The sequence below is a fragment of the Athene noctua genome, chromosome 3 (genome assembly GCF_965140245.1).
Source record: "Athene noctua chromosome 3, bAthNoc1.hap1.1, whole genome shotgun sequence".
In the NCBI taxonomy this organism is placed as follows: Eukaryota; Metazoa; Chordata; class Aves; order Strigiformes; family Strigidae; genus Athene; species Athene noctua.
In genome coordinates, this window is record NC_134039.1 from 83679591 (window position 1) to 83704423 (window position 24833).

The 24833-nt window shown below is 44.1% G+C and overlaps 2 protein-coding genes across 2 annotated transcripts in view; one reads left to right on the forward strand and one right to left on the reverse strand.

The window, feature by feature from the left end:
* ITIH2 (inter-alpha-trypsin inhibitor heavy chain 2) overlaps nucleotides 1-7316 on the reverse strand; it is a 30404-nt gene extending 23088 nt beyond the window's left edge. The window contains exons 1-3 of the mRNA XM_074903520.1: nucleotides 7156-7316; nucleotides 5514-5588; nucleotides 529-564 (exon numbers count right to left, since the gene is read on the reverse strand). Coding sequence (XP_074759621.1) covers nucleotides 529-564; nucleotides 5514-5588; nucleotides 7156-7245 — 201 coding nt within the window. The 5' untranslated portion in view covers nucleotides 7246-7316. The remainder of the gene's footprint in view (nucleotides 1-528; nucleotides 565-5513; nucleotides 5589-7155) is intronic.
* Nucleotides 7317-15107: 7791 nt separating this feature from the next.
* Nucleotides 15108-24833, forward strand: part of ITIH5 (inter-alpha-trypsin inhibitor heavy chain 5) — a 48825-nt gene continuing 39099 nt past the window's right edge. Inside the window, exons 1-4 of the mRNA XM_074903523.1 lie at nucleotides 15108-15315; nucleotides 19225-19269; nucleotides 23218-23381; nucleotides 24586-24693. Coding sequence (XP_074759624.1) covers nucleotides 15196-15315; nucleotides 19225-19269; nucleotides 23218-23381; nucleotides 24586-24693 — 437 coding nt within the window. The 5' untranslated portion in view covers nucleotides 15108-15195. The remainder of the gene's footprint in view (nucleotides 15316-19224; nucleotides 19270-23217; nucleotides 23382-24585; nucleotides 24694-24833) is intronic.

Sequence of the window (24833 nt, forward strand, 5' to 3'; positions counted from 1 at the left end):
GAATACAGTTCATTAGAACATTTCAGCTGAAAGAAGGAATTTATTAAGCTGGAATGTTTTCCTTGCTTTTGACCATGCAATCAGTCCTTGAAATGACTCTATTGGTTCAATTCAGCAGAGAAGGACACACAGTAATCCTCAGCATCATATACTCAGGCGGGGAGAGCTTATGTTTTAAATAAAAGTCCTAAATAAAGGAGACCTACAGCACTGGTACCAACATAGTCTTGTAAATGGTTAAACCATGGCAGTGGGAGAACAGTATTAAACCGGTATATTAAGATATTGTCTTTGTCTAATAATTTTTGATGCTTATTTCTTCATATTTACCATACCCTTCTCCCTCCAAGTGCAGTTGTACAAACAGCGTTGTGCAAACAGTGCTTTGTTTAAAGAAAATAGGTTAATACCCAACCAGCAGTAAAAACAAGGAACTGAACAAACAAAAGGATTGATTTCCAAAAAAATGGTTAACTAGAAAATCACTTTGTTCAATATTATTTTCTACAGAGGAAGAAAAAAACTTACCAGGTCTCCAACATACCCCCAGTCAGATGTACTTCTCTGGAAGAGAAAAATATGGAGAACGTATTTCAGCAAAGCTGTATTTCAGCAAAGCTGTATTTCAGATTGTTTCAAGACAGGGATCAAACAGTGGTAACATCTAAAAGCTGCTTTCCCAGATGATGAAAATTGCTTTGAGTTCTCAGACTTCGTGTGCATAATCCTTTTGTCTTATTTTATGTATTTATACACGGGATGATCTCTCTTCCCCTGTTTTTTTTGGTTTTTTTTTTTTTTTTTAATCGAAAAAATTCTCTTCTAGAACAAAAATATATTTCCTGAAAGCAAAACATGCTGACAAGAAGTCCTACTCAGAAACCCTTGCTTTTAACAGAAAAAATCTCTCTTTATTTTGCTAGGAAAAGTGGAAAACCTCAAAACCCTGACTGTTTTATCTCATTCTGTTTTCACTTACATTATAGAATATATGTTTATATTATCGCATTATATGCAATATGCATGTATAAAAGACTCTATTGTGTAACCGATGTTACATTTATATACTTGTACATATGCAAAGGTAGTTATGTATGCACTGCTTAGAAGAGCTGAAACTGCTCATTAATGGTTGATTTTTTTTTTTCCCCCTGCCCTAGGAATATTTCCATTTGAAAATTTCGATGAAGAAGTGGTGACATCTTGTGGCCATTTGAATCATTCTGTTTAATTCCCTAAAATTTAACCTTGCATCAGTAATCCCTGATGGGATTTGGCTCACCTAGTTGTAGGGGGAGGCAAATGTTTAATGTAGATATCTATTTTGGTGTTATCATCACAAATAGGCAAGCTCAGCTCTTCACAGCCAGTGGTGTGACCTCTTACATCTGAAAATAGATACCCTCATTTGGTTGAAAGAATTCTTTTAATTATAAAAATGTACCAAAACATACCAATCTCATTTCAAGTTTCAGTAGCGCTTGAATCCAAGAGGACCCAAAACCACAGAAGATGCTCACAAAAACTTAGTCATATGGTGCATATAAGGCCTGTTACACAGTTACTAAGTTCATTTGAAGTTAATATAAGAGCTGATTCATGTCATAGAAAGATAATTTTAATGAGATAATTTTAAGGCTCCTAAGGATTTTCACCTGGCTGAGAACAAATGTAGGTGTTTATTTACTATCTGTCCGGGCTCCACCTGAAGCATTCCGTCTGGGATTTCAGATCTGAAAGTTCATGGTGCTCCAGAGACACTCTGCAAAGCCTGATGGACTGATCCTTGCTCAGTCCACCCTGACACCCCACAGATATCACTGTACAGTGAACTGGACCCTTCACATCTGATAAAGAATGACTGTTGTCCCCACACATACCCTTGGCATAGGAAATATCATCAGCATGAATACAAATTAAGACTAAACCAACCTTAACCGAAACATTTAATTTTGAAAAGATGAAGACCAAGACCGTAGCACAGAGGGGATTGGTTTTGTTGTGATACCTGTCTGATTCTCAGAAGAGCTTAGGGTTCCTGTCTCACTTTATGAATGGTGTAAAGTTTCCAAGATGCCCATATTTCCTTCCTGTTTGTTTTTGTGAAGGTGGAGAAGAGAGAGGCACTGATGGAGATGTGAGCTTATCACTTGCAGATGTAATGACTCCCACTGCTGGTGTTAGAGATCAGACATGGGGCGGGCCAACCATCCCCCCAGGATGTCAAAGGTTGCAGAGGGCAGCCACTCCAGCGGGTCAGGAGGACAGAGCTGTAGATAACTATACTTCAGGTTTGAGCACTGGTGTGGTTACTGGGAACATGGGTTTCTGTAGCACGTGAGACTTGTGCTATTTCTGGCATGGGGATTTACAGCTGATCCTTGCCTTTAAACCACATCCAGATCTGCTGATGGCCACACTGCCTAGAAACAGTATCTTGTGCAATTATCTAACGTGTGGCTAATTGCTGATTAGGGTGGAGACAAGCACCTCAGGAACTGTTTTAAGAATCTGCTTGATAGATGATGGGCCCTATCTTCAGGTACTGAGACCTATGTTCTCCTGACATCTGTACAGGCTATGGATATTTAGCCCTCTATAATGATTGTTGTTCAAATCACTGTGCATGACTATTGCAACTATTATGCACTCTACCATCAAGAAAATATTGGGTGCTTCAATTATTATCCAGAGCTGCTGACCCTGATTCCTCCTGTCCTGTCTGTGGAAGAAGAAGCTGTGGTGTCTAAGGAAGGAATGCATGGCAAGTGGGTCATTGTTGGAGAACGGCTTGCAGAGAGCAAGGCCATGGGTCTCTGCAGAAGCTGATTGCAGCCATCTGAGGTAAACAAAGGAATAAACCCAGGGTACAGTTATGCCAAACAACAGACTGTTATGTTAACAAAGAGAGAAACTGAGGTACACAATGGCCTTGATGGTAAAAACAACCTTGGGAAAGGAGGCAGGCCAGAAGAGGGAAGATGTTGTGACATGTCTGAGATGCCACAGGGGGCTGGGATATTATAATGTAGCTTTTTACATGTATCCAATAGATTTGTGAGTAGTATGCATGATTATTGTAGAGTGCTTATATAAGGGGTGATTTCTGTCAATAAAGTTGAAGCTTGCTCTATCATTCACATTGAATCGGCTGCTTGCTTCCTCCGCCCGCCGCAGGTCATCTATGGGATGCCTAGCTTACCATTGTTTTCAAGTTGCAGTCCACAGGCTACTTCTCAGGTGTGACTTAGCAAAACGAGGAAAGCAGATTCAGAGCTCTTACACTGCATTTCAGGAAAATGACTTTTCTACCGGGGCATGAAAATTCCTAGGGAAAGTCATGAGAATCTGTAGATTAAGGGAAAGGTTGAAAAGCAGATGACCAGCATGAGAAACTAGAAAGAGGATGAGATCTACCTGGCATGTCCTTCCTGTTGAGGGGCTGTTTTTTCATAGATTCACTTGTTTTCATGTGAGCCATTTCCTAAGCAGATTTTAACGTACTGAAACTTCAGTGCAGTCTCTTTTGGGAATCATGACTCTTACTGTGAGGTGCAAGAAGAGCAACTTCAAACCTAGGTCTTGGCAGACATTGTCTTCACGGTGTTGGAGATGAATTGTGGTCTTTCTGGTTGCATTTATACCCTAGGAGCTGGGAGGACTCTCCAGCCAGCTGATTCCACCCTCTCTCTCCTTCTCTATTTCCCTCCCGTGTGGGTTCTCATGGAGAGGAAACCAGGCAGGCAGAGCAGGAAGGAATTAGGTATGATCTCACCTGGTTCTGGACAGCCAGAGACCAGGACCAGGACTGGGGGACGTGCTATAGAACATCCTGTCTCACAGTCTAGACACAAGTTCCACGATCTATCTCCAAAACAGAGATAATGGCAGTGCACCATCACACGGAGGCTCACAAGGTTACCCACATTCCAGCCCATGAGGTGCTCTGCTTCTGTGGTCACGAGAACCGTTCACATACCTGAGACTCAGTATTTTTAGAATAACTCAGGAGCAAATATTTTTCACCAGAATACCTTATTTGGACCTACAAAGCAATTCTTTCTATTTAGAGCTAATCAGTAGGGTCTGCAGAGGACTTCTGTTGTCTTGTTGCCAATGGGCTAGTGACCTCACTGTAGAAAAACATAGTGCTAAAACAATAATTTGGAAGACAGCCTTCCTCTAGTGATCCACAGTAAGTAACTGTGTGCCTGCTGTTGACTAAGAGCTACTCACTCAAGATGTTTCACGTACTTTAGTTTAATCTCCTTTATTAATATTTTATTGTGATTCAACTAACATAAGGGTAGCTCATCCTATAGCTGACATGTTAGTCCTGCTGGTTTGCAAAGACTCATTTGACAGGTAAAGGATAGGAAAGAATATCTGGGAATATAAGGAAAAAGTGGTATAATAAAACCACTAGTAAAATTGTAAATTACCGCATGCATATGTCTATATCACTATGTATCCAGAAAGTTGGGGAACAGAAGCAATATAATACGTATAGCATTAATATAACCATGCTGGAAAGAAATGATGCCCTGAAGAAGTGCAGCTAGAGAGGATTTTGGCTTAGATCATGATTAAATTATTTAAATACTGGTCTGGAAAATGTGAGCTGGCTTGATCCATATTTATGCTAAAATCTTCCATTTTTCTAGCAGTGTAATGGGGGCTTTAGGTGTCAGTAAGTTACATTTACACTCTGTGTGAGGCCCCTTTCAAAAAGCCTTAGGATAAGGAAGAATCGTGTTTGCCTTCTGTTTTCACTATATTGAACAAGCTCAGGAAAGGAAGTACCAGAGCTTGGCGGAAGACAAAGTCCACTCTGATCATAATTTCTTTCATGATGTGTAATAAAAGTTAATAGCTTCGAACAACTGACTTCATGATTATTATTGTTAATTACTACTGTGTAAAATACAAGAAAACTCCCACAATGCTGTTTTAAATGTTTCTGCTTCAGAAGCTGACAGACTATAATAATCTGCAACCCATCAGCATGCTGGAAACAACTTCTCTACCCTGGTCTCAGACTCCACCAGCTCATTACCCATGTGACACATTGCTGCACTCTTTTGACCCGAGTTAAATATGAATGAATAGACTGCCTGCAGGACTGAAAGGTTTCTACCTTTCTAATGCAGGTTTCTACCTGCATTACCAGTGTCTGAAGTCCTCTTCCATTTTCTCATGGAAAAGCCTCACCAGTATCAGTGGGGTTTTTCCCACATGTTAAGTTAGACAGACAAGTATCTCCATTGTTCAGCATCTGTGTTATGGTCCTTGGGAGCACACATATGGAACAAAGCCTTGTTGTACTAGGTACTGCACAAAGATAGTAGCAGTTCTTATCCCACCAAGTGATATAGAGGTCTCAATGCATATAAGGACCTGCTGGTTCCACCTGATTGCACAGTCACAGCCCTTGACATGGAACAAGCCACCTGGAGAGAGCTCTCAGGCATTCTTGAGTCCCTTTTTTTTTGAATCATTTCTGAGTACTGTACCTGGTACCTGCCATTCCTCGTCTTGGAGCTTGGAGGAACTCCATCGATTTCTAGGTCAATCAGGTTCTCCACTTCCTAGAGAAGAAAGAAGAAGAAAGAAAGAGGTGTTGTTGCTGCCTTACTCTTTGATTTGTCACTTGCTTTATTATTGATTAGCACTCTAATAGAGTTCCAAAGGGAATTTACCTCCCCTTGGTGCAAATGGGGAGCAGAGCAACAAACAATCTCAGACCAAAATGCAGCATCTCCACACATTCAGTTTCCCTCTGTGGCCAACTAGCTCTATATACTCTTGTAAGATCATGACCTTTGCTATCATTTTACAACCTTTCCTTCTGAAAAAGGGAATAATATTTAACACATTGGAATGACCATAAAGAGCAAGAGGCAGATTATCATCAGGATGGGTCTAGCCATGGTAACTACAGCACTTCAGATGCTGATCTCACTTAAACCAGCAAGTTCAGAGAATTTCTGCTCAAACCAGTAGAAATTCTCTCTGATTTTATACTAATATACCTGAGAACTAAATTTGTCCCATTGACATCAATGGAACATCAGGTCTTTTCCAAGTGCAAAGCTGCACTGGTTCAATTAGTAGCATGCTTTTTACACCACAGTAATACTCCTAACTAAATTTTTTTAGAAATTTAGTTTATGGCAATAAAGAATTTTAAGTACATGAGTTGCTCTCCAATTTATATGATAGCATACACACAAAGGTTTGCACAAAATTAAATTATTTAAGCACATTGATGTTAAACTGCTATGACAACTATGGTTAGAAAGGACCACAGGTTTGGAATATTTTTCCTGGGAATTACAAACTCAGTCCAAAAATCTCACTGTGTCATGAAAAGTGCTGTAAGAAGAAAAAGAGGATATTCCTGCTCACAAATTCTTTTTGTTAATGCTACAAAGCAAAAGAAAGCTTCACACCATCCCTGCTGACTTCACCGAAATATTGCAATATGGCAAGGTGGAAATGGGTGTAGCCACCCAAACCTAAGTTCACCTGAGTCCGGGGGTTTAAATTTAGAGTCAGCTTCAGAGTCAAATCTATAACTATACTTCTCATCATTGTATTATCCTAATTACAAGCTCTTCTATAAATTACCTCATCCCTCTGCTAAGGAATCTTAGCAGTCAATAGGATCTTAACTCCATATTTGAACTCCTGTTAACAAAACCCTGAGTGCATGTGAAGCTTTGCTGAAGTTCATAGTGGTCTGTACAGGAGACCCCATCCACAAAGATATCTAGGTGCTCTGTTTCTGCTTATTCCAGGGAAACAGGATATAAAATATGCTGAAGGCTGGAGCATAGAAGCCCATTGGAATGTTTAAGGTAAAACCACCAGAAAAGGTAAAGTTGAACTAAAAATAAGAAACCTGCTTGAAAAGAAACTTGGAGTTATGCCCGTATTATCCCAACCTTGATAATAAAAAAGCAGCACTATGAATGACAGGTGAAAACCAATTATCAGAAGAATCCCATTTACAGCTAAAAGTAGAATAGAATCATAAGATACAAGCAGAGCTATGAAGCAGTGACCCAGTTCTGCTCCCACTGAAGCCAGCTGCAGCTTCAATACTGATTTCAGCAAGGAAGGGAGACCTAGGCCTTGCCTTGAAATACTCACATCTGGGATTTCGTCGATAACAAGATCAAAGCTTCCTACTCCAGAAATGAAGAACAAAATCAGGAAGCAGATCAGATGCTTCATTTTCATTCTGCTTGTCTCCTGAGATCAGCCCGCATAGGTACTAGGCACAAGATCTTTCCTTCTCTGAGACAAGTTCAAGGAAACATCTCAGGGTTATGCAGTATTTTGAACAAAGTTTTGAAACGCTGACTTTGTTTAGGCCGTAGGTAAATATTTGCCTTGCAACGCAAGTCTGAGCTGTGGTGCCTGAGCAAGGGTTATCCAAATAGTGTCTTCACTCGCCTCTGCCCTCGATAACAGCTCAGGCTTGGATAGGCTCACTTCTTGCTTTTGTAGCTTCCCATGATGTTTGACTAATTTCCTGCTAGGCATAGACCTTGGAGTATCCAAAACTTCAAAAGATCAAAGCAAGAACTCACTCCTAGCTTGTTTGTTTATAGTAAGTGAGGTGAAGACTAGTTCTCCGAGCGATGGAGGCAGCAACGCTGTGCTCCTCCAAGGGCCCTCCCACCCAGGCAGCTCACAGGGGTTGGCAGAGACCTTTGGGTTGGATCTTGACCCACACAAACACCCTTTTTCCACTCTGGCTGAGAAAGGATCATAGCTGGTGGTGGGATAGTTCTAGTTTTTCAAAGTTATTAATGTGAAAACATCTGATGCATGTTTCATGATGCATTTTTAGATGCATGTTGTACAGCTCCTGGATGCTTCTGAAACTGTTTCGGCCTCCCTGTTTCTTTGGGTACTTCAAGAGATGGGATAAAGTAAGCCAGAAAAAAACAAGGGGGAAAGAATGGAGGAAGTGGGTTTCTGGTAAAAGTAGGTGGGGTATCCCTTCCACTCTTCCAGGAAGAAAGGAAATTTGCAGATATCTGAGCAATCCCAGTTGAAAAGACTGAATTACTAGGTGAACCCAGGGACAAAACAACAAACAAGATTATATTATATTATATTATATTAGCTATATTAATTGTATTCTGTTATCCTACCCTATGTTATGTTACATTTCGATGTTTCAGGAAAAGATTTCTGAAGCACCAGTCTGCTGTTACACATTCTTTCTCTGTCTTTTCAATAGATTGTCTCTCAGGCTGAGACCTGAAGTTACGTTCCGATATTCAGAAGAAATACCAGCAGAACTGTGACCTTTCATCTCACTGACTTGTCAGAGCTGCCAGAAGTGCTTAAGAAAGAAAATAAGAACTGGAGCAAGCATGTAAGGTATTTTCCAAATACCCTCCTAGCGTCCAGATTCTTGTAGCTATAGGAGATGGTTTCCATTTGTTTAGCAGTTCTTAGTTAATTTATTTTCCATAAACTTATCATCTCCTCTGAAGAGATTGGATAAAAAATTCACATTTATAGCATCCTGTGAGAAGTTCCACACCTTAACTATAGACAGAATGAACTTTTGATCACTGTGAATCTGTCACATGATAGCTCCATATATTGTTTCACAGATGTTACGCTGGAAGAGGCATTGAATAATTAGTCCTGATTTGCTCTCTCCCACAATCCTTTGGGCAATCCTGGATCTTGAACTTGGAGATGACATTCAGATTTTCTAGTAAGCTTAGGAGCCTGTACTAGTACACAGCCTTCACAGCACATGCATCTTGCTTTTGCATTGATCCATCTACACAGCGGTTTTCTACATCACCTATTCCTTACTTTCTCCCTAAGCTCTGGTTCAGCTCTCAGATGGTGCGTGTGTAGAGCCTGCAACATTGCTTCTTCTGAAGAGACAGTTTCTGAATGCAGAGTTCATTTGATAAGCAGTTCTGTATCCCTCGGGCCCAAATAGCTTGACCTGGCCAGTGTTCCCCTCCCCTATGCTACTGCAGATCATCTTCTGTGTTGCAGCTTCCCAAGGAGGTGGAGGTAAATGATGTGCATGGATGAGCTGAGTGTACAGGAAGAGAATGGGGAGGATGGGAGAAGGGTTTTTCAATACTCATAGTAACAATAGAATCATTTAGGTTGGAAAAGACCCTTGAAATCATCAAGTCCAACCACAAATCTATCACTGCCAGGTCCACCACTAAACCACATCCCTAACTGCCACATCTACACATCTTTTAAATACCTCCAGGGGTGGTGACTCAACCCTTTCCCTGGGCAGCCTGTTCCAGTGCTTGACAACCCTTTTGGTGAAGAAATTTTTCCTAATATCCAATCTAAACCTCCCCTGGTGCAACTTGAGGCTGTTTCCTCTCGTCCTATCACTTGTTACCCGGGAGAAGAGATCAACCCCCACCTCGCTACAATCTCCTTTCAGGCAGTTGTAGAGATCAATAAGGTGTCCCCTGAGCATCCTTTTCTCCAGAATAAGCAACCTCAGTTCCCTCAGCCGCTCCTCATAAGACTTGTGTCCTAGACCCTTCACCAGCTTTGCTGCTTTTCTTTGGACCCTCTTCAGCACCTCAATGTCTTTCTTGTAGTGAGGGGCCCAAAACCGAACAGAGTATTTGAAATGCGGCCTCACCAGTACTGAATACAGGAGGACAATCACCTTAGTCTTGCTGGCTACACTATTTCTGATACAAGTCAGGATGCCATTGGCCTTCTTGGCCACCTGGGCACACTGTCAGCTCATATTCAGCCGACTGTCAACCATAATGAGGGATGGGATTACCTGATTGTACACCTTGGTCTCCCTTTTTTAGTCCACGGAAATAAAAATATTTTTTCTGACCATATGGCGCTTACTTGTAATTACTTGCCGCACCATCGGATGGGATGAATCCTGCCCTTGCTGGGTCTAATTTATGTCATGTACAATATAGGGAGTCCAATCACAGACTCAGAGGAGAACACTAATTCTGGGGACATCTATGCTTCATTGAATGAATCCTACCTCCTGGAGTGAGCTGCTCGGCATTTATCACCATTGCAGGCTTTTTGAGCAGAGGGGAATCTCAGCATGAAGATCCCAGGCATGCTTCTTCAGACAGGAGGTTGGCTTGTAGCTCTGTGGTATGTAAAACATCCAGGCTGGTTTTAAATCATGTAGTCAAGGGGCTGACAATCTAACTATATACCTTGGACTCAGTGTTTACTCACCCTCTTAGGTGGATTGAGTTTTCTGTCTGAGTTCTGTTCACGTACGTGTCCCTAGCTCTGAGTGACCAGCCCTCTCTCATCAAAAATATAAAGCTTAATATAACTGTTCCTGGATGTATCTGGGACCCTGGATGGAGAAGTTAATCACTGCTGGTCTGAAGAGATGAAAAAGTCCTTTAGAACAGAACTGAATTTAAACATTAATTTTGTAACCCCTGATTTCCGTTCTCTCATAACCACCAAATGCGGCTTAATTTTTTCGGTAAAAATAACAAGATTGGGAAATCAGTATCACCACTAGATGGCACGAACTGCTCAAATATACTGTCCAAAAGAGTCCAAAAAGCTGAAGTTTCTCTAGGAGAAGATACAAAAAATATAGGGGAGGAACAAGTGCTAAGGATGCTCAAAGCCGAGGAGCACAGGATCTCAGTGAGATGTTTTGTGGTATGTGTCTGTTGGGCTGTTTCATGAATTGTCCTCTTGTGGTTGGGATTCCTCTGGAAGGAAATTTTCATGCACTGTCCTCCCTGAAGTACTTGGAGTGACTGCTGGGAAGAGTCTGTCCCTCAGAATAATTAAATTGTATTAACCTGGCTTGCACCTGGGGAGAAATACTCACAGTTTCTGTGCCTTATGAGATAGCCAGTTTCCCGTTCCCATATTGAATTTCTTATCTGAAAATTTCCACTGATCTAGGTAAGAACAGGACAACACACTTACCCAGGGTGCCTACTACCCTGACATTCATCCCACTACACCCCAGCCATCCCGGGAAATGATATATGGACATACAGAAAAGGCTTTCTTGCTGCTTCAACTTTCTTCTCTTTGTACTGCCATTCAGCAGAGACACATCAGGTACCAGGACTCAGTGACCTGACTGTTTGCCCTGATGTCCCCCAGACAGAGTCAGACATCCCCAGCACCGGGGCTCTTTGGCAGAGACTTTGGGTGTATTTCATCAGAACAATACCAGATTTTTAATTTCTGAAATGATCTCTTGGGCCATGGGGCACACAGTTAATGGCAACAGGGAGATCAGCAGCCACTGGGACCCCAGAAAAGACCTTTCAGGAACACAGGCACCTCCCAGATAGTGTCAGAACTGGGGATCATCAGGTCCCATCCAGATGTTTCAGAGAAGATTGATTAGGTTAAGACTGGAAAGAAAATACTTAATGCAATTGCCTTCACTGTAATTAATTTTTACCTCTGGACATTTATCTATGTCTATGCCTGTGTAACACTTTGGGACCCTTGCCAATTTTTTGATCAAGTTGCTGGCTTTGCATGCCGCTAAATTCTACCGTTTGTTTGTGCTTTGGGTAGGTTTAGTTCCTGGTTCAGACACTTCTAGTTGTGCATTTAATATAGGTGCCTCTGCATGAGTTGGGTGTCTGGTGTCTCATTCTTCTACCTAGAAGAACAGAGAACTGGAAATCTTAAATTTAGGAATCCATGCAGCCATAGCACTAATGTTAGGACCACATGCAGCTCTGATCTTGTTCCCTCAACTTTAGTCTGGAGCCTGGAAAACCCCTGCTCGAGCTAGGAAGTGCCAACTTTTTCATTAGCTTCAACACTCCCTGCAGGGTTTATTTAACTGGTATGTTGAAAAAGTGGAAGACTAGTCCTACTCATGAGCCTTGCACGGAAAAAGGGGGATGCAGATGTGTGAAGGCAGAGCACCACCAAGGTGCATGTGTTTGTGTGTCAACACAGAGAGATTCCTTAATATAACATGATCTGTTCCAGGTGAAACGTGCGTGGAAGCTCAGCTGTTAGATCATGCCTCTCTCCAGTGTCTCTGCTCATGCTGGCCGCAGGCATGCTAGGCAATTTAATTTGCTGAGCTCCCACCCAAAGAACAGCTGCTCATCTTGCTAAATCGGCAAAAGTCAGCATCAAACATGTCTAATGTGAACACACCTGAGTAACTGCTTATCTTGGTCTCCAACGGCATCCCCAGAACCGTGCCTGCCACGTTCGTCCCCAAAATCAGGAGATTCCCAGGAAGGGGAAGAGGGGATAATGTGAACAATCAAGACCCCAGGCTTAATGTTCACTGACCAAACCTAACTGCATCTGAACCATGTTAAAACAGACCTTGGTCTTACTTAGCTATGTGCTGTGTCCTTAGGTGCCCTTGCTAAGGGCAGATGAGCAGAACTGGCTGGTCCTGATCACTTTGGGAAGAGCAGTGCTTTTCCCAGCTCATTCCCTCATGCCTGTTGGTTATCCCATACCTGCTCCAGGGTCCTGTTTTGGTCTGGATCTCCTCCTTTCACCAGATGTGCTTAGGATCAGCTTTACTGCAATATCTTTGCACTGCCTCACTGTTTTGGTTTACTCTGGCCCTCAGCTCCTCACCTGTGCAATGGGAGGAGCAGAGTGGCTGATGAAACAAGCTGAGTACTGATCAGGAGTCAGTGATAGCTGGTGAGATTGGGATGTTTCTCCAAATGTCTCCTGACTGCCCAATCGTTATTTCAAGCTGGCAAACATCTCCCCATCCTGCCCAGGCACTACTCTAGGGTTTAGCAGGGCAATTTTGACTCACTTTTACAGGGGTGCTTTAGTTTCCTCTAGATTTTCCAAAACCAGTAGGAAAATAATCCTATATATATTGTTTTAAATGCCAGTTTCCAGCATTTCTAAGCATGTGCTGGAGAGCTACAAGACTTTTATTCAGCTGTGGCCCCTAGTTAGTGAAACATAGAGAAGGCTGAGGAGCAGCCCATCCTAATGCCAGTAGAGAGGGCACAGGAGGCTGCAGCCCCACTTCATCTGGAGCCCAAGAGTGTGCTCATTCTTCTGTGTCTGAGCTGGACAAGACATGCAGAAGCTGGAATAAACTGGATGCAGCTGGAAAACACTTCAAAACATTTTTTTTCTGTCCTTAAATCAGGTCTCATCCTGAACCATTGCTTTGAAATATTTTTTGAACCCCAAGTGGATTGTTGAGCTCTCTTCCATCTCCATCTAAAATGGTGAAGAGCTGAGGGTAATGGCTTTGACCATCTTTTGGCAGTGACAAGATCAGCACAGCAACCATTTGGGTTGTCTCTGGGGGCCTGAAGCATCTTTCCCCACCCTCCCTCCAGCTTTCTCCTACCATCTTCTCTTCTCCAGCCATGTAAGCCCTTTGTCATTCCCTGCAGTGCTGCCCAGCTCTGCAGCTCCCATCGGGGATGTGGCCACTTCAGAGGCCCTTGTACCTGCCAGTGGTGGAGTGGTCCCAGTGGGAAAGGGGCTGGCCAGGCTTTTAATTCCTTTCTTCCTTCTGGCAATGCCACAAGAGGCCTGTGTGTGAACATGGTGTGGCCACAGCCTAAGCCTGGGTCACTGATTTGCTGAAGGGGAGTTCCAAAGGCATCAACATTGCTGTCCCTTCCCTTTACTCCATCTCCAGTTTCCCTTAATCCCTTCTGTATGGGGGGCAAGCACCTTCTTGCTCCTCCATTAAACAAGCTACATTTAGAGGACATTATGCTCCCAGGACATATGCTTTTAGTGGACATACGCTTTCAGGTGGGTGCACATGTGTCTGTCCAGAAGTAGAAACTCCAGTGGCCTGAGAGTGCGTTTACACATCCCAGCAAGGCCAAGAGACATTGAGCCACTCATTGGACTGTCATTGCCATGGACTGGAGCTGAAGGAAAACAGCTGATGACACAGAGTTGGAAAGAAAAAAGAAAGTACAGTAGTTTGAATTTGAATCCTGACAGGTTTGTGCATGCAGCACCTAGCACCTGGAAAAAAATAAAACCAAACCAAACAAAAAGAGAGGAAATTTGGGTCTGCTGGATTTAAGAAGTTACTGCTGGCCTAGGAAAATGAAATAGTAAATGTGTCTGATTTGGAGTTAGGTGAGCACTGCAGATGCAAGTTCCCAAACGCCTGGGAATGAGACATACCTGGTCCATGCTGGCTGGAGGAACAACCCTGGCAGCTGGGCAGTGGGGACCCAGGGCTCTGCTTCTGCGAAACCGAGGGAAGAACAGGATGCTCACCCCAGCTCTGCCCAGCTGAGAAACGGAGTCTAGATGAGAAGAAAGTGGGGTGAAAGCATGGGTCTTGGCTGTCTTCACCGGCGGGGAGGCACCTGGCTGCCCCATGGTGTGCCAAGGTGAGGGTGTGAAGGGAGCCCTGCCCTGCTCCGGGATGGCGGGCCCTGGGGCAGCTTTCACAAACAAACCAGGGCTCTCCTGACTGGGGAATAGGAGGAGGTGCCCCTTCAGAGAGGGTGAAACCGGAGGGTTTTACCGCTCCTAGTTAAAGCCCCAGCCTTGAAGCGTGTCCTTCAATTGTGCTCCCTAAGGAGTGGGTAGGAGGGCAGTTTTTAATATGAATGGTGGTGTAAGCTGTTCAGGACTGCTGATTCTGTGGGTGACCCCATGAGGAGACACCCCGGCAGCCCTGCGCATCCTTCCAGCTCTGGCACTGGGCACCAGCCCCTCGGGCAGGGCGGCCATCTTAGGCCCAGCCTCAGCACCCAGCCAGGTGGAGGAAATGTCCCCTCAACCTTCTCCCCCGCTGAGGGCCACCCCGGGCTGCGGTGCTCTGGTGCCAAAATGACAGGCAGCAGCACCTCAGGGACCCCCGGTGCCACCCCTCTCCGCTGCCTGAGGCGAGATGGGGGCTGAGAGTGGCATCGGGAGAGGCATGGCGGTGGCTCCTGCCCGGTGGTCCGTGGCACTCCCGGCTGAGGGGAGTAGCTGGAGGATGGAAACCCTGCAGGGATCCCCGGCAGCCCCGGGCAGCACGGGAAGCCGCCCTGAGTGAAAAAGGGGCCGGTCCCGAGCTGGGAAGGAGGAGAAGAGGGTGGGTCGTCTCGCCTCCTGTCAGCCTCCTCGCAGCCCGTCTGGCAGCACAGGCGGGAGCTGCAGGCAGCCGGGCTTCCCTCTCACCTGCGGGGCAGGCGGCCCCGGCCTGCGCTCCCCTCCACCATGATCCTCTGGCTGTGGCTCTGCTGGGGCTTCTCCACCTCAGCGGGGCAGCCCGACTCAGAGCTGATGGCGAGGTACCTGGAGGAGAAGCTGATGGCAGACGACAGCATCATGGAGCAAGTAGGTTTTTGAGGTGGTTGTCGTTCGGGTGGCTGGGGCTGGCTTGTCCCCTCTTAATTATCAGTATCAACACACAGGGCAGTTTGCTAAAACTGTGTTTATTGCACCCGTCCTTGCAGCATGCCCATGGCTGTGGCTCAGCGCCATGGGAAGCTGCTACTAACCAACAAGGTAGTTGTTGGAGGTGCTGAGCCAGGAGAGCACCGGCACCCTCCCATGATGGGTGCTACTGCCAGGGGATGCGTTCAAATCTGACGTCTCCATAGCTGTGCTAACAAGACCTTTCAAAGGGACAAGGGAGTTAACGCAGTGTCCTGGCCGCACGCCAGTCTGAGTAATCCAGAGTATTTCAGGCTTGGAGGAAAGTTTTTCTGCCTATGGTTTCGGTCTTACCATTATGCGATTTTTAACTCATGCTGGATGAAATGAAACACAAGTTTCAGTTTGTAAAATGCTTCTTGACCAGGAGAGAATAAAAAATACATATTCTGCAAGTGAGCACTGTTATGTTGTCTCACTGTGTGCGCCTTAGATTTTCTGGGGAAGCAGGGCTGAAAGGGCAATGAACTTTTTGCAAGTTAGCAAGAGAGTTTGGGTGGTGGTTTGGGAGACTGTGATTTAAAAGGCTGAGCTTCAGATCTGTGCTCACATCCTTCAGGTCCATACCAGCTATCATGTATGACTTTGGTCACTTAGGGCATCAATCAGTTGTCTAAATTTGATTAGATCTGGGAGGCTTAGTCGTTTCTGAAACACCCATGTGGGACTGGCAGATACAATACAGGACCTATGGAAGACCTGTGTCTTGCTGGAGGCCAGGTAGGATACCCTAGCATGACTAAAATGTCAATGAATGCCTGTATTTGGCATCTTCTGCCATACAGTAAGCTGGAAGAATGAGATTCTTCGTATATATGTCTGTACCCATCTCAGAGTTGGTCATTCAATCACTCATCCCACCTAGAATGGGAAGAATCTCTCTCCAGAAGTCCCCATGTCTCTCCACTGTGAGGACCTCAGCGACTTCATTGTTGATCCTGATTACTGTGAACTGATATTCCTTTTTGGGGAATTCAGCCTCAAACCAACATTGTCTTGTAGACCCACCTGTCCAAGAGGCAGAGAATATCTCCACCACTGTCTTGCCAGTGGAGTTGTATCTGAGAACACTCACTTATCTGCTTTAGGGGGAAAATCAGTTGCAAAGCTCAAGCAACTGGCTCACAGTGCTGAAATAATCTGGCTGATCTTGCTTGAGGCAAATGAGGGTGTTTTCACAAGGAGCTGTGTTGCCAGCAGAACAGTGACAGCAGTAACTTCTAACAGAAAAGCAGTGATGTATAAATAGAGGTGATGGACCTAGTCCCCTGGGACAGCCAGATCTAGAAGAGGACATCTGTTTGTCTTCACTGAACACAAGAGCCAGGTTTAGGACAGGCAGGTGCTTGCCTAGATCAAGATTCTAAACTATAAACAAATCTCTAAACGATTCAGGAAAGTGTAAAGGGCTGCATTTAACTGTACCATCCTGGGAGGATCTTCCTACACAAAGGCAAGTACAGACACAGGTCTTTGCAGGATAGTGGTATTTGCAATGAGTGTGGATTACTTGTTGTCTTATCCAGTGATCCTACTCTGCCAAGGTAGTTAACAAGGTTGCTAGTTATTACTGTTGTACTAGAGGTAGTTCTTCTCAACAACTCTTCACAGGTAGTTGGGTTGCTACTGCCCAACTTATTCTCTGTATACCATACTAACACTAGCAGGCAGCAACAGGTATAGGGTCGCTACTAGCAATTATTAGGCTTTAATGAGTGCTTTGGAAGGCTTTACAGCTAAAGATTGATGGTAACTTTGAAATTGTTCCATTAGGTGATGCTGGTGAAGCTGCCTGATTCAAAACAGTCGATGGACTAGTCAGTATCATAAATCCTGCAGCAGTGTTTTCGCAGTACTCATGAAGCCCTAGCAGACAGAATGCTGTTATCTGGTGATCCTTAACTGTACACCGTTGTCTACTGGTTATCCTCAATACTTTAGAAGGTAGCTTTTGAAGGAGCCAAGTCATACAAAGCCTTCTTATGCAAATAAGCAAGCAAACAAAAGGGGTGTGTGGTGGGGAAAGATAAAACCAGTAACCAAATTTCCAGTTTCACCAATTAGTAAAAAACACTGTGACCATTCCATACAGGACGACAGGTGGATTTGTTCCAAAAGGTAGTTCTTTGGTAAAAAAAGTACTGAGGGCCACTGATCTCTCATTCCTGCCATTGCTCGAAGCAGGACCAATTCCACAGACAGTTGTCTGGCTTGTTCTGAAGAACTTTGAGTGATGGAGACTCTGCAGCCTCTCACATCTGGCTCCTGAGGTGCTTTACTTGCCTGAGATAACAGATCCAGATAGAAATTTTCTTCAAAAATTTAAACTGCAGATAATTCCTCCCCTCTCCCCCTCTCCCCCTCTCCCCCTCTCCCCCTCTCCCCCTCTCCCCCTCTCCCCCTCTCCCCCTCTCCCCCTCTCCCCCTCTCCCCCTCTCCCCCTCTCCCCCTCTCCCCCTCTCCCCCTCTCCCCCTCCCCTCCCCTCTCTCTTCCCTCTCCTCTCTCCCCTCTGTTGAGAATTTCCCAAGGGAGCTGTTTTTCCTTGGTTCTAATTTTACAATATGTTGGCTAAAATAGTGCAGAAGGAAATAATAAAGACTCTAGCGGGGGAGACTTTAATTTCTCCATTGGGCTTTCCTGAGATTTTCAATGCATGATATAAACAGACATAAAATAATTTCTTTGGCAAGGACTACTGTTATTCCAGTGTAAATCAACAGAAAGGGCAAATCAGGTAAAAAAATATCATTGCATTCCTCTGCTCTCTGGAGTTTCACCGACATTTTAAGAAGTCACTTGGCTTACTTCATTGACAAGAGACTTGTACTCTGTTTTGGGGAGGGATTTGATTTGAACATGTTGCTAAGCTGAGACTTGCACCACGTGTAGGGAAGAAGTCAGAGGAGTTGTTGTTGTTGTGAAGGGCGATCCAATGAATACGATTGCATTGTCATAGGTGAAACACTGCGTTTCATAATATAATCTGTGGCTGAGTTTAAACATCTTTATTCCCTTTTTGCACATGACTGGTGCTTTCCTGTCACTGTGCAATAAATCTACAGCACCTGTGGCAAGTTTGTAGGCAACAGATCTGCTGTTGAGGTAATATCAATAAAGCTGATGCCATAACATTAATTTACGCAAGTCCTCCCCTGGAGCAGGTCCAGACGTGCAGCAGAATGGGGTGATGCTTGCTAAGCCCCACCACATGGGTGTTAGGTTTTAACCTGGCTGCTGCTCAAGCTCGAAGCAGCCACACTGCGCTGAGCTGAGGACAGCCTCCGGTGACTGGGCTTGTCGTGCCCTCAGCCCTCTCCCTGCCCACTCTCTGTAACCCACGATGTGTGCTGAGGGCTCTTGCATAGATGAAAACCACAGCTGGGCTGGGGAATGGGCTTCGGCTTTTACTTACCTGAGGATGTAGATGGGCCCTGTGTGGCATTTGATGAGCATTGGGGACCTTCTCATCATGTGCCCTATACTGTGCAACGGGGCAAGGACAGTGATACCTAGGAAGCTATCAGGGAATACACTTCCAGGGCCAAGACATAGCGTCCAGGGCTAGGGCTAAAGGCTGAGGTTCCTGTCTTCCTATAGAGCGTCTCTTGACAACTAACATTTGTAAAACACACAGTACCTCCTTGCCTTCGAGAGCCGCATTCCACTGCTGAGCTTTGATCAACGGGTCTGTTAATATAGAAGAGATTCAGGTTTTAATTTTAACCAGAGGAACATGTGTCTGGATTTAAACAAGTAACATGTCTTCTGTAAGTTAACTAGGCTCCATTAACTCCCTTAACTCTTTGCAGGTTGTACGCCGTGTTCCAAGACAGGCCAAATTTTTGCAGAGGCTGGTATGTATCACTCTCTGTCTTTATTTTACCCCATGGGAATTACACTTGTTCTATGTATATATGTGTGTGTGCACCCCTGTGCCCAGGAATGAACAATATCAGTGCGTGATGCTAGAGTAAGATTCTAGGTAAAAAGACCCTTCATTTTGATCAATGCAACAGGTATGGGTTCTTCTAATACTTCCCAATCCATCTTCTCGAGCCCAGATTTGGAGAGAGAATATCCAGTGTTACAAACCTTAACCATGTAGTGAACGTAGTCTTGATGAAATCTCATTGAGTTTGAAGAGAAAGGAAGAGTTTGCTTTGAAATTTAAAGATCTCTGTTTTTCTCTGTCCAAAATTTTTGGAAGAAAGGAATAAAACAAGGAAGCCAATATTCTTTTAGCATGGGAACCTAAGCTTTAGATGTACAGCAAATCTGTGAGATCTGGCTATACTGCTGCATTGAATGCTGCACAGCTTAGGTCAAAACTTTGGCCAAAGAGGCAGCCAGAGAAATTGCTGTTCACGGCCAGTTATTTTTCTGGGTTTTCTGTGGGATGGGGAATTCCCATTTGAGAACTGGAGGAACTCATTTCACACACTGAGCAGCCATCGTGTTAATAGCTTCTGGTCCCTTTGATCTTTGACATATTTGAATCAGCATCTTAGGAGAGCAACTCTCAGTCTTATTGCCAGTTTATTACTTCTAATCTGAGATACGGTCAATTTGTTTTGATGAAGGCAACCGGTAAAGGTAAAAGCATGGAATGTATTTATCTTCAGCTCTCTTCTGTCTTTCCAAACATTTGATGTAAGCAAGCATAAAATCATTTGTTTGGCAAGAAAATTTCAGCTTCCAGTAATAACCAGGACACCTGAATTCATTAAAGCATCCAGCCAACCTGCCTCATAGCAGTGTGCTAATCTGCTGCTTTGGCGTTCCCTAGCTTTATTTTTAATAGTGATAATAAGTCACGGGAATAATAATATTAAACAAATGGTTTGTTTTGTTTTTTTCCTTTGTGCTGCCTCTCATCTTTTGAAGGCCTTAATAAAAAGCGGAGAAAACAAACAGGCATTTGCGCAGCTGTAAGTCAGAGCATCAGGCACTGATGGATTGTGCAAGAGCTCCAGGGAACGTGCAAGAATCGCAAACTGGAACTTGGGCTGCCCGCCAAGCCTGACCTAGCAACCTGTTTGGAAACTGTCTCTGCCCCCACTGTTTATATTTTTGATATACAAGGAATGGCAGATCCCTTCCAGGGATGGGAAGATGAATTGGTTCTTTCATCCTCAGTTGTATGTGATGCCCTTATTCAGTGTTTGCTTTCTCCAACATCAACTCCTAACCACCAGGAAGAGGGAGAGGTGTTGAATGCCTCTTTTTCATTTGTTTTTGCTTTTCCTCATGCTGTGAGGGTGTCAGAGCTGGAGCTTGTTCAGTGGGATAGAGATCAGTTGAAGCCATCAAATGGTGGATACAGAAAAAAAGTGACGTGGTTCTTCATATAAAATATTGTTAAGCTGTGGAACTCCTTGCTATGAGATGTTGTGGATGTTAAAGGTTTACGTGGATTCAAAAAACAGATGTGTAAAGTCATAGAAGAAAAATCCACAGAGGTTTACTAAGCACAAAAACCCCACCCTCGGCTCAGGGATTCCTTCAGCCACAAATTACTGAAAACTCTGAGAATATTTCTGGGTAGTATCAGTGCATGTTGGACAGGTTGGACTGATTTTACGCTCTGCTCTGAGCATGTACTATTGGTCTCTACCAGTGATAAGCTACAGGGTTAGAATCACTTTTGTTCTCACCCAGTACAACCATTGTTATATTCTTGTCATAACAAGGACAAGTTCAAGTCCTCTGTCATGTTCTGAAGACTTTCTGGCTTCGGGTGAATCCATCGCTGCATTCACAGTGTTACACTCAGTGTCAGATCTGTCACTGCAGAACCACTTGCATCTCAAGTGAAAGTCAAAGGGCTTGATCCTCTTTGGCTGTTGAGCTGTCAACTGTGTTTGAACCCACAACTTATGATGAAATGCAGAATGTGGGAGTGGGTGCAGGAGATCTGGAACGGAATAATTTGCTGTATTTTCAGATTCTTTCTTTTACTTCTGTTAAATCCTCTGTATCTCTTGCTATGCCACAGGCAATTAGTGGTATGGAAGATGGAATGAAACATCAGCTCATTATATCTGGAAACATTCCTACAACACTACTTCCTATGAAAACTCCCCATCCTGTCCACCTTCAGGATAATGAGACTGGAAAGCCATGCCTATGTATCAGGGAAGGTCTTAAGAATAACAGGATCTAGTTCTAATCAATAGCGACTGAGTAAAAGCCACTGATAGCCTAAGGGGGGGGACATGAGATTTGAGCAGATCTGTCCTGGTCTAGATCCATTGCACTGAGCTGTTTGAAATCAGTGAGAAGAATCACACCCTAGAAGTGACAATTTCTTGTCATTGTGCTCCATGTGAGCTGAGCCTCTGCTACGCAGGATGTACAGAGCACATCACACATTCTCCAACTGTTGAAGATATCTATCATGATTAGGTTCAGCTGAGACACATTTACCAGAGTCTTTCAAAGACTCGAAAGTGGAGGCAGCTGGGGTTTTATTCCAAGTCTGTTGACAGTTTTGTGTTTGTTTCCAATGGCTTTTCATTCTTCCATTTGCCTGGAATTCACTAGCCCAGCAGCTTGGTTAGTTAGATGCTCATTTATTACTGCTTCTGATGCTGTCAGCTACTGCAGAAATGTCCCCGTTTCATACTTGCTCATACAAACGCTTGCTCCCTTTCTTAAGCAATTTGTCAAAATTATTTTTGTTCGGAAAAAAAAAATAATCCTGGAAGTGCAGCTGAAGAACATGTTCATGTCTTCACAAGTCTTCTGTGACTGTGACTTTTTATCAGCGTCAATAGGAAGAGTCTCAGTGCATTTGGCTTAGTGAAATTGCTCTGTATATGCGATGTAATTTACTCCTTAGCTTCCTTTTGCTTTTGAGGGTTCAGTCTTTGCTTAAGGCAACATACATAACTTTTTTCACATGGGCTGCTTATAGTTAAATATACTTCTTCCAGGAAGAAAACTGTTCAGCTCCATGGAGATGTTACTGTCAAAAAACACATTAGACTGGAGAAATGCTCCAACCCAGGATTTATGCACAAAAACACATTCCCAAGAAGGAGAAATTGGCTTTCAGCTTCCATTGCTACATCATGTGTCATTTCTTGCAGTCTCTGCTCCGTCTCTGCTGGAAAGAATCCAGCGTGGGCTAAAAAAAATACTTTACTTGAGATGTCACGGTGTCAGTGTTTCTTATTAAATCTCTTCCATCCATCGCCTGAGACATCCAGGATGGATTCTCAGCATTTTTTCTGTTTACATAATTTACAGAGATGATTGTATTAATTTGAAGGTACTGCTTCAAACACAGGGATTTCAGTCTTTCAAGAGGTCTTACATCTATCTGCTCTTGTGCACAGTCCATGGGGAGCTCCTCTGACATCAGTTCTGGACTCTATGGAGACATATTTTGGGATTCTCTTCCAAGACCATAAGGGACTAATCCTGATCCTCTCCAATGGTCAGAGTTGAAGGGTGCAATTTAGGATACAGGTGGATTTTATCAGCGTGTCTCACAACATAAAGGCTGGCATAATCAAACCTCTCATCCTTCCTGGACTCTTCCCAAGCATTGGAGAATGACTGTGGCCTTTGCTCTTATGCATGAACAAAGGCAGTGCCACATTTCTGGTTTATCTTTTGCAGCTTCCCTGAAATTTTGAGAGCAAGCCCACCTTGCTTGCCATTGGTTGTTTTTCGTAGGGGAGCCTAATACTGATAGAATGGTTATTTGCTTGAGTATATTATTAAAGCCATTGAAACACTGAAGGGGTGAGTTATGTAGCTGCCAGTATTAACAGATAACCTTTTGATACCTACAGGAAACCAGGCCTCGGATGTCGGAATTCACTGTGAAATCCACAATCATTTCCCGGTATGCTTTCACCACAGTGTCGTGCACGATGGTGAACAGCGGATCTGAGGCGCGCGAAGGTGTCTTTGAGATGCAGATCCCAGCTGCAGCCTTCATCTCCAACTTTACCATGTAAGTAAGTAATGCTGACAGCTGGCTGGACAATGGTGCTTCCATCCCACAGATAGGTCTCTGAGATTTCAAAAACTAACTGCAGTAGGGCTCTATCAAGGTTTCTGTGGGAAAAATAAAACCAGACACATGCTATACTACATCCGAGACTGGTCATGGCCCCAAAGCACCGAGCAAGTCCTTGGATGACAGGATGCTAAGATTCAAACCCTCAGTGTGCCCGGGGAAGAAAATTATTCTATTTCCCATCTGAGTGTCTTTTAAGAACTTCCTTCTCTGTGTCGCTCTTTGATTTGGATGAAAAAGTCTCTCCTATCCCTCAGAAACCTTTCCAACTATAGTTTCAGCAACACTGGCACAATAGTTATCTTGCCTAACTGACTGTGGTGCCTAAAAAACTCCTTGTTGTTCCAGGTTCTCCAATGGAGGAGGAGAGTCAACTGCAGCTAGCAGATAGGTGGACTTGCTGCTGGAGGTGCTAGTCATTGTGTGTGTAACAGAGCAAGCAGAGGGCAACTAAGCTCATGCTGAAACAGGTCAATAAGGAATAAATCAAGGTCTTGGTTTCAAAACCATGTTTGGTTTGGTCATGCTCAGATCCCCCCTGTCGGTAGATACTGGGGCCACAACTTTGGACCTAACCATAGCGGATAGGGGACCAGCTCTTTTAGAAAGATTTCCATTTGGGATGAATAGGAGGAAAAAAGTCTTTTGCCATTGGCCAGCCAAAATGTATGTTAAGGGCTGTTTCCATATGGAATTCATGGCCCTGTAACTCATTCCCACTGAGAAGCATTTTGGTTAAGGAGGCAGCTAATTGAGAGCAATCATCCTGAATATTGCCATGTGTATTGACACAGATGGTGGATCCAAGTCCAAACAGAAAAAAGAGCTCGTTGGGATTCTTGGCAATTGCTTTGCTTTCTGGTTTGCATCCTTATGCTTTGGAGATTACCTGCTGAACTGGCATTTTAGAGAGATAAACTCCTGGACTAAAAATGTACTCTGCTGGTATAACCAGCCAGGGAACTTCTACGTCGGCTTCTGTCTCAGTGGCTTGAGTGGATTCTAGGACTAGAGTTACACCAGCAGCACACAGCCCATTCACATGTGCACAGTCTGTGGGCCCTCCCACAGCAAGCTGCACAGCTGTCTCTTGTCTGTGGGTGCAGAGTGGTCACACTGACATCTCTGGTCTCTCCAGGAGCATCGGCAACAAGACTTATTATGGAGAAGTCACAGGGAAAGAAAAGAAACATAGCAGCGATGACAAAGCAAGGCACAAGAAACCTCCGAACCCCACAGATGGAAGGTAAGTGTTGTGCATTTGACTGTGTTCTGGGAAGTGACATACTCTCCTCCCATCTTTATTTTGGGCTGCTTGGGCATACTCATTCATGGATTTATAGGAAGAAGCAGCTAAATAGAATGTTGTCAGCACAGCCTGGTGTC